Raw genomic sequence first — 9,280 nt, 5'->3', positions numbered from 1 at the left:
TTTCTACAGTAAGTTATTTTGGGGATTTACTGATCCTCTTTTACCTTCTATATCTAGCATCAGTGCACTGGAACAGTGAGCCAATATCTAAAATAACCTGCCTCTTAGTAGTACACACTAAAATGAAAGAAGACGAAGAAGAAGAAGAAGAAGAAGAAGAAGAAGATTTTAGTAGTCAATCTTTCCCCTCTGGGCTTTATTAATAATTCTGTCAAAGGAAATAATAAAATTAAAATGGTTTAAATTAGAATGGCAACAAGGTGCTACAGGAAGTGTTACAGGAAACTGACAGTTTTACACCATCCATGTCCTGTGTAACCCATTTGCCCCCAACATGTTCTTGCACTACAATCATGAAACTACTGATCGTTTTGCATTTTCCTTTTTTGTGTTTATTGTACCTCTGTCTCTATCATCTCTGTCAAGTCATCATTTACATTGACTGGAGAGGGAGGGGCGAAGAAGGAAGCAAAAGAAGACGAAGAAGAACGTGAACGCGTCTCCTCCTCCGCGTGCACGCGGACTGCTTTGAATGATTGGCGCGGACCCAGAAGCGCGTTCCCAAACTACCTTCTTCTCTGGTTAGTACGAAAAGCTGAATGATAGCTCATAACTTTTTAGCTTTTTTAATGCGTTGTAATAGCTAGCATTCTCCCCTGTTCTCAATGAAAATATATACTTTCGCGCTGAGTGTTATTAGTTTCGGTCCCGTCGCGTCACTAATACAAGTGTTAGTGAAACTGAAGTCTGTGGACATTTCATTTAAAGGTAACGTAATGTTAGCTAGCTAATTGCTCATCTCTGCGCTATTCACTGAAGCCGAAGTCAAGAACCGCGGAGGTGAGGACCTAGTTGATGCAGGTTTTTTTTTTAATCTAAGACCCCATTGCTAAGTTTATTGTTAAGTTTGCTTCCTATGAACTGTGAGTTGTCAGCTTTTCTGCTTGGTGGCTGACAGCTATCTTAGTAACTGGTTGTCATTTAGACGTACTGAGTAAATGTAAGTTGTAAATTACCTCCTGATGGTGTGTATATTGAACAAGCAAAATGAAGGAACCTTATTTTGGGTTTGTAGCTAAGCAAGTCAAGCCCATTTTATTTATATAGCTAAATATCAAAATTCAAAGGACATTACAATCTTTACAGCATATGGCACCCTCTGTTCTCTGGCCCTGGCTTTGGATAAGGACCCCTGCCACCCAGACAAAAAATAAAATAAAATAGTAGACACGTCAGGAACAATATATGTGGTGTATATAGAACAACCCTGGGTTTCCGTAGATTAAGTCTTAACAAGGAATTAAATCCACAAATCTAAAAATAAGGCCTTATTGGTGTTAAAGTGTCTCAAATAGAGCTTTCAAAAGTCTTAAAAAGGAGAAGACATAGAAGACATCATTTTTTTCTGAATTTTTTTTCAAAATATCAAAGAATGCCTTTTCACCAACATCACCAAAAAGTCATGTTTTATATTACAATGAATATTTGGGCAAAAGCCTCCCTTATATTATGTAACTATTGGTTTCAAATGTTGGTTCTTGGTTCTTCTTTTCCTTCAGTTTTGGCTGTTGTAAAATTGGTCTTAAATTCAATTCTCAGTGACTTAAATCCCACTGTCTTTAAGCTTTAGAACCCTGATAAGCACTATAACAAAATTACAGATAAAATACACAGATGATGTACATTTTTCGACCTCATGCCTCTCCTCCTTCTCCTCCTCAGAACACACCATACACCTGTCCACTGCAGATGATCTAAACTGAAGCATGATGAAGCACACACATAGCTGGTGCCAACCTTCCCCCTCAAGAAATGCTGGAGTCAAGCCCAATGGTTCAAACTCGCTCCCAAACAGAAGAGGTCTGCGGCTCAAAAGAGCCAATGGCCGAGATGCCCGGGGCCCACCTGGGAAGAGCCAGTCGTGCCAGCATCGAGATGAGACATGTTTGGCTAAAATGACCTTACCCCCAACAATCGTGATCCAGCGGCAGGAAATGGCATCGTTCTTCAGGCTTTTGGGTACATAAATAGTCTCAGTAAAAAAACATTAATTCAGCAGCACAAAAATGATCAGTTTTACATTTAAATTTGAAAAGAATTTGAAAATGTGTGGCATTTGATATTAAATAATTATGTTTGGTTACAGATGATGAGCTGATCCATGACTTCCTGTGGATGGACCGTTGCTGTAAAATGACAGATAAGGTAAAATGCTAAGCAAATGATTATGCAAAAGTAAGATGATTTTTAAGATGCTTTCTCACTACAACTTTTCTCCCTATTTCATCAGTACCTTTTAGCCATGACCTTCGTGTACTTCAAAAGGGCTCGCTTCACTCTCGCTGAATACACCAGGAAGAACTTTTTCATTGCACTGTGAGTTTCAAAGAAAGAAAAAAAGAAATCTGCTTTTGTTTCTTGTTATTCTCATAAAAGTGTGTGTCACTGCCTTTACTACAACAGCTGGGAAAAACTGTAATTTGACTCCTGTGTTACATCTCTAGGTATCTTGCCAACACCATGGAGGAGGATGATGAAGAGAGCAAGTACGAGATATTTCCATGGGCGCTGGGCACGAACTGGAGGAAGCAGTTTCCCCGCTTCCTCAAGCAGCGAGACAAGCTGTGGGCACGAGTCGAGTACAGAGCTGGTGTCAGCAGGCGCTGCTGCGAGGAGGTACACACGAGTGTAATTGCCTGAGGAGACTGATAAATGCTGTTTCTCTGGGAGTCTTTTTGCTGCACAGTGCAGTTTTTATTATGTTGCTAAATGCCAGAGTGGCATTGGGTTTTTTTTTTTCATCTGATGGAGCTGTATTTATGCATTTCTCGATCTGTGTCTCCCTATCTCTGTCCTCCAGGTGATGGCCATTGTGTCCTCTCACGTTATATGGCAGCGTGAGAGGTCAGAGCACCACAGCGGCGCTCAGCGGCAGTACGGGGACCGAGATTGCACTCGTATTCCCCGCGGGCCCTCGGCCTCTCCGGTCTCCTGCTCCCTGTGTAACCGCAGCTCCGGGATAGATAATGGCCCGGGCTCTTCTTATCTCTCCAGACGCTCTTCTGCACAGAGTCCAAACCCGCCCTTTCCACACCCTTTCACCTCCACACTGAGGTTGGAGTTCACCCCGCCGAGGGCTGCAGCCCCTCACAGGAAGGCGATGGAGACTAAGAGCCAGGCGCAGAATTCCCGCTGCTGCTGTGCCGAGGAGGTTCCCAGTAGGTATGATATTTCCCAAAAGCAAAAGGCTGAAATGATCATAAAATCTCAGGACTCTTTTTAAATTAAGAGGTGTTTCCTGAAAGCATTATAACTAAAAGAATAGAAATTACAAGAACCTCCTGCACACCTGTACAGTAGGGTAGTACTGCAATAAATAACTACTTTCCTGATTATTCTTGTGATTAATCTATTATTTATTTAGTCTATAAAATGTGAAAATGTTAAAAAGGTTCATCATAATTTACATTTACAATAATAAATGTCAATAAAAGGCAGCAGCAAACATTTACATTTACAGGGCTCCCACAGTCATGGAAAAGTCCTGCAAATTCACAGTCACATTTCCCAGGCCTAGTAAAGTAACGGAATGTAAAGAAATTGGTGAAAATTTTGAAAAAGTTATTGAACTTTGTTGTGTGTGATGAAATTGTTACAGGAACCCTCCATGGATAACCTTCCACGTCATTTAACGTAACGGCAAACGTATTTTCTGTAACCGTCGGCGTAACGTAGCTCTAATATGCATCGATGTGTGACGTTTTTTTGACGTTCGCCATCACGTACAAGCGTCAGAGTTCCTGCCGTCCTCTCATGCATGCCAGCAAGCTGCAGTTATGTTTGAAAAGAGTTTGAATCTGATATGTTTGAAATACTTTTTAAAATTTTTACTATGGGTCCTTGAGAAGTCATGGAAAAGTTTTGAAATTTTGTCTGTGAAAATACGTGAGAGCCCTACATTTAAGCTGCCAAATGTTTATCATTTTGCTTGAAAAATGACTGCTTTTGTTTGACTAATCGTTATAAGAGGCTCTGAAATTTGCAGGAATAGCCAAGAACTATGTCGTTTTTATGTTTGATCATAAAACATAATACAGTTTATATTTATGGTGCATATGTTGTTTGCTTAAAAAAAAAAAATCATCAGTGATGGATTTGTAGTTTTATGAAGACATCTGTCTCAAGCAGCAGCTTTATTAATCAGAGGTCACTTTGTTAAATTACTGTGTCTGGATTATGTGCAGATGTGATTTAGCTGGATTACACCTGCCAGATATTTTACAAAGCAGGATTAGAGAGTGAAAGTGGAAAAGATGATGCTGTGTGTGTGATACAGACTTCAACTGAAAGGAAACTTGAAAATGAGGTTTAGGATTAATTCTAGTGCGATGACTCTTAATAATATAATTTCAGAAGATATTTCATGTTTCCAGCTGTGCTAAACTACTTTTTTTTTATCCTCTGTCTGTGTCAGGGGATGAGTCTCCCTGCGGGTCCACATATGACCCCTCCATGGACTGGATCTGCGAGGAGTAGAGCGTCGCACTACCTCAGCAGCACTGACCTAACTGTTCTGTGTGTCGCTGTCTCACCTCTTTAACACCACTTTCATGGTGAAGTAAAGGTCTAAATCACAAGTGCAACTCACTAGTTTGTTCACTTCTTTCTATGTGAACGTGGTACTGATTCAACATAACCGTGGTATGAACAAAGTTTACCATCAAAGTATGAGCTATTGTCATTTCATGCATTATACTGTGACAGAAACATGCAGTAAGATTGATGTGAAACACCAAAAAGCCTTTGTAAAGATGTGTTTAACCTGCACTGAGTTCTTGCTATTTATTTATATATTTATTTATTATATTTATGTACTGAAGCACTTCCGGGTTCTTTCCACACTTATTCACAAATGACACTGTCAAGAATTTAGTTTATTTTGAATCAAAGTTGAGCCTCTGATACATGTCCTTAAAAAAACTGGGATTCTACTGGGTGTGTTTTTAGTGTTGTTGCCAATGTGCCTGTTTAATGACCCAACACCGCCTCTAGAGTTTTCAATAAAGGTTGGAGCTGAAGTTTGTGTTTTTGAGTCTTTATTACAATCTGCTTTTATGCACTCAGCTAAGTTTCATTACAGCAACGGGAAACATATGCCTGAATGCCTCGGGCTTGACAACCTTCTTTTTGCAAATATGTTGCTCTTTACATGCAATTATTGTGTGCAGGATCATACTGAGTTATATTTACAGAGCAAATTTAACTAATTTTACTGATAATTTACAGTCTGGGATTTTGACTTTGCAATCACAATCTAGCCATTAAATAATAATAAAAAAAGACCACAGTAAACATTTTGACCATTTATTTTTTAAATGATCTACAGTGAGGACATTATTAATTATGTCATAATATTTTTGTTAAAGTTTCCTCATGGGCAGAACAGCTATGGCACAAACTTCCTCAGTTTCACCAGGAATGCTGAAAATGGAAAAGCAGACAATGAGTGTTTATTCATATCATATACACACTGTTAGACTGAGTGGAAATGCTTTAATATCTGACCTGTGTGGCTATTTTGTTCATGATGAGGTCTGCCAAGATATGGAATACTCCCAAAGGCTGGGTGTTTGTCTTTGGTCATCATCTCTGAAATATGACGGTAAAATTTCAACTAAACATCAATGAATTAAACACAAGCACAGTGGCCTGTCGCGTTCCTTTAAATCACCTTTGTCAGACTTATCCGATGTCTCCCCCTTCTCCCTCTGGTCTTTATCCTGCACCGGAGTGTTCCTGACGCAGTACCTCCCGTTTTTCTGGAGGGCCGGGGTCACCAACCAATCTCGGACTGGAACCTCAATGACGCGTTCACACAGCAAAGGGAGCGATGTACATCGAAGCCCTTCCAGCAGGTCCACGACCTGTGTTAGACTGTGTTACAGAGATACAGAGAGCTGTTAGGTCTGCTCTGTTGCAGCATCACAACCCAATCTAAAACAGAATTTTGGACTTTTATTTATAAAGGAGTGTTTTTAAGTTAAGTATTTGCAAATTCTACTTACGTACATTTAAAAAATGACAAATCTAACTTGCGCCTTGTAAATGATCTGAATACAACTTGCACCATTAATGACAGCACTTTACTGAGTGTGCATGCACACAGCTGAACACCATAAATGTTTTAGGGGATGTCATACCTTCTGTTTTCTTTTTCTTTGAATTTCACGCATTTTGTGTGTATATATATATATATATATGCCTGAATGCCTCGGGCTTGACAACCTTCTTTTTGCAAATATGTTGCTCTTTACATGCAATTATTGTGTGCAGGATCATTTTTTTCTTTAATTATTTTTTTTTTAATTAAAAACACATCACACTTTAAAGACATTTGGGGAACAATACAGTTATTATACTTTCTTGCCGAGACATCATGTCTGAATGGTAAATATGAAGCCAGCAGCTGAAAAATAATCACTTAGCAGTAACTCCAAAGCGCTCTAATTTGCACATTATATCACCTTTAATTTGTACAAAATACAGCGTGAAAATGAAATGTGGTTTTGTTGAGTACAAACAGTCTGAAGTATGTTTGCGCCCATATTTGTTTTAGGTCTGGTTTAAGGGGTGACAGAGAGGCACTGGAGATACACACTTGGCGACGTAGACAGCACAGACAGCTCCAGGGTGCAGATGTGGAATCACAGTGGGTAAAACCAGCTGCGGGCAGGTCATGTCGAGAGCAACCTACAACACACAGAATCCATCCAACGAATGAGTAAGTGACACAAAATCTAATTCCTGGACTCTTAAAGCATATAATCAAGTGTTTCTGTGTTGTGGTTAGTTTAAACACTCTCAGTCTGTGTTTACAGACACTGACCGAGTGGAATCCCTGTGAAGCGAGGAGCGAGGAAGCAGTGCTGAGGTCGGCATGGTGAAACTGGACGTTGTCAGGCCACTCCTCTCCTCGTCGCAGACTCCAAGACGACCTCCAGCGATTGTAGTTGAGCACCGCTCTCCTGTGGTGGTCCTGCCTGACCTCCACACTCAGCACGCTGCCCCTACAGCCAACTGGGAGAAACAAAAACATACTGCGGATGTCAGTTCTGTTACCTTCAGACGGACATGTCGTTATAGCGTGCAAGATCTAAACTCTGACTCTCTATGCTTCCATCTCAGTCTTAATGACGGAGGACGATGATGATGTATGAAAGGTGCACACCTGCTCTGGACAGTAACAGAGACAAGCCCCCGGACCCAGATCCTGACTCTAGCACACAGTCTCCCTCTGTGACATCCATCATCAGGAGCATAGTAGCTGCATCCTGGGAAAAGAGAAAGAGACATAACAAAGTATGTGTTGGACAAAAACTCTGGAAGATGATGACGCACAAACTCTACCTTAGGGTAGGCGATGGCCGCCCCCCTCTTCATTAACAGCACGTAATCCTCCAGAGTGGCCCGACGTATGAGGATGGGAGCCCTTCTGTGTGTATTCAGGAAGCAACCTGCAGGCTTTCCAACTATGTCATTGTGCTCGATCACCCCCCAGCTGCTGTGCAAAATGGCCTTCGTCTTAAGTTCAAACATCTTCCTGAATGCCACCTCTCCTTTCTTACGATACTCAGCGACAAGCAGCTCCCCGAACACAAGGAGGCTCTCCCCTGGAAGAACGTTCAACTGAGTGTCTGAGGATTTTGTCTTTTTGGTTGCATCTGATGCATGATCATCCTCTTTTTGGGGTCCAATATCCTCTTGTGTGTGCTGGATGCTTGTGTCCTCTTCGTCTTCTTGCTGCTTCTGCTCTCGGAGCTGCATCACCTCGGGGCTCAGGGCTTCCTTAGGCAGCAGGTTACTGATCCTCTCCAGTGGGGACAGGGGACGCCTCCCTCTAGACAGCAGCCCTTGCCTGGAGGTCAGCGGTGAGGAGCTGTCTCCCTCATTCTCGTTACATTTCACAGAAGCAGTTGAAAGAGCTCTGATCTCCATCCTACATTTATGGAGTTTTGCAAATATGTCTCTGCTGCAGAGATGCCTCTGAGCGGGTGTGCTAACTCTCACCAGTCTGTGCATTAACAGGAGTCCAGCAAAGGGCATTTGCACAGTCATTCTGTTAAACTATAGCGTAATAAATAAAATAAGGGCTGTGTCCTGATCTCCTCTCCAGTGAATTAACAGCAGATGAAACCCAGTAAATAACAGCTGTAGTTGTTATATACGAATTTCTGCGACATAAACAAGTCAACGTGAACATATAGGCAAACCTAGATGAGGATCCAGTCACTCCATCCAGTCATTCATATAGTAACAACTTCCAATTCGCTCGTCTTCGTTTCCAGTAAGCCGGGCTATAGGGGCTATATTTTCAGCCGGAGGTCACCATGCTGGAAAACACACGTGATCGACGTCATAACTGAGCGACACATGTAGTAATTAAAGTCCACCAGCAGAGGGCGACATTGTAACTATGCTTTTTAAAAAGATATATTTCTCATTTCACACTCAAACAGACATTATACTGGAAAAAACAGCACTCATACCGCTCTGTTGCTTTTGTTATTATTTTTCTGTCCAATAACCGGCAGTACATGATCAGATATAAATATTACACACCTTATGAAACTGCCCAGTTGTAGAGGGCTAATGTAGCTATGGCTCTGCAAAAATGTCAAGGTTGAAAGCAAACCACACAATATTTAAATAGAAATTGTGTCTTTCTATCAAATATGAGATCTAATTAAATATGCACTTTTTTCCGAATAAATTTCCAGAACATAAATAAAACTTTAATGTGTAGTTTGAACTTTTTTTCACCCGACAGATCTAATCTCAAAATTGACCAGTGCATGATAAAATAATGTTTTCACCTTGGGTACATATAATATGTATGTTGTTGATGCAAGTCTTTGAAAAGTAGGAATGTGGACATCCAACAAAGGGATGTGTATGCCTGTAGAGTGTTTATTTATAGTATTATTATTTATAGTATTATTTAGTATTTATTTCTTGTAAAACACATTGGAATAATGGCATCAGTTCTTTAGACAGTCTTGTTATTTCTATTGAAACTATGTGACATAAAATGCGATATTTACAGCAGCCATAAATGGTAAATATTGAGTTCTGTGAGACATGAACTTGTCCTCTATACAAGAAATTTGTTTTCACGGTCTGTACACTCAAAACATATAACACACAGATATAAATGGACAAGAGCATCACCATGAAAACAGTTACAGTGTACAAAGGATATATAAAACAGTAATGGCACAAA

The 9,280-nt window shown here is 40.5% G+C and overlaps 2 protein-coding genes across 5 annotated transcripts; one reads left to right on the top strand and one right to left on the bottom strand.

Annotated features, from left to right (window-relative positions):
- The first annotated feature begins 521 nt into the window (after positions 1 to 521).
- Positions 522 to 5,067, top strand: spdya (speedy/RINGO cell cycle regulator family member A). 4 transcript variants are annotated; one of them, XM_042500085.1, is made up of 7 exons: positions 522 to 581; positions 1,723 to 2,019; positions 2,147 to 2,205; positions 2,291 to 2,376; positions 2,505 to 2,676; positions 2,861 to 3,218; positions 4,475 to 5,067. In XM_042500085.1, exons 2-7 carry the CDS (start codon positions 1,767 to 1,769, stop codon positions 4,534 to 4,536), a joined length of 990 nt encoding a protein of 329 aa, XP_042356019.1. In that variant the 5' UTR covers positions 522 to 581; positions 1,723 to 1,766; the 3' UTR covers positions 4,537 to 5,067. The 4 variants fall into 4 exon arrangements, with proteins under 4 accessions (XP_042356019.1, XP_042356020.1, XP_042356018.1 ...); XM_042500086.1 differs by lacking the exon at positions 522 to 581 and adding an exon at positions 590 to 768; XM_042500084.1 differs by lacking the exon at positions 522 to 581 and adding an exon at positions 590 to 840.
- Positions 5,068 to 5,090: 23 nt separating this feature from the next.
- trmt61b (tRNA methyltransferase 61B) lies at positions 5,091 to 8,381 on the bottom strand. The gene is made up of 7 exons (XM_042500083.1): positions 7,408 to 8,381; positions 7,229 to 7,331; positions 6,887 to 7,077; positions 6,659 to 6,750; positions 5,732 to 5,934; positions 5,566 to 5,649; positions 5,091 to 5,481 (listed from the first exon to the last, which is right to left on the bottom strand). The coding sequence occupies exons 1-7, from the start codon at positions 8,113 to 8,115 to the stop codon at positions 5,447 to 5,449; spliced, it is 1,416 nt and encodes a 471-aa protein (XP_042356017.1). The 5' UTR covers positions 8,116 to 8,381; the 3' UTR covers positions 5,091 to 5,446.
- Positions 8,382 to 9,280: the final 899 nt, after the last annotated feature.

The sequence above is a fragment of the Plectropomus leopardus genome, chromosome 14 (genome assembly GCF_008729295.1).
Source record: "Plectropomus leopardus isolate mb chromosome 14, YSFRI_Pleo_2.0, whole genome shotgun sequence".
Lineage (NCBI taxonomy): Eukaryota > Metazoa > Chordata > Actinopteri > Perciformes > Serranidae > Plectropomus > Plectropomus leopardus.
The sequence above is the reverse complement of the archived record's forward strand: the minus strand, read 5'-3'. Positions and strand labels throughout refer to the sequence as shown.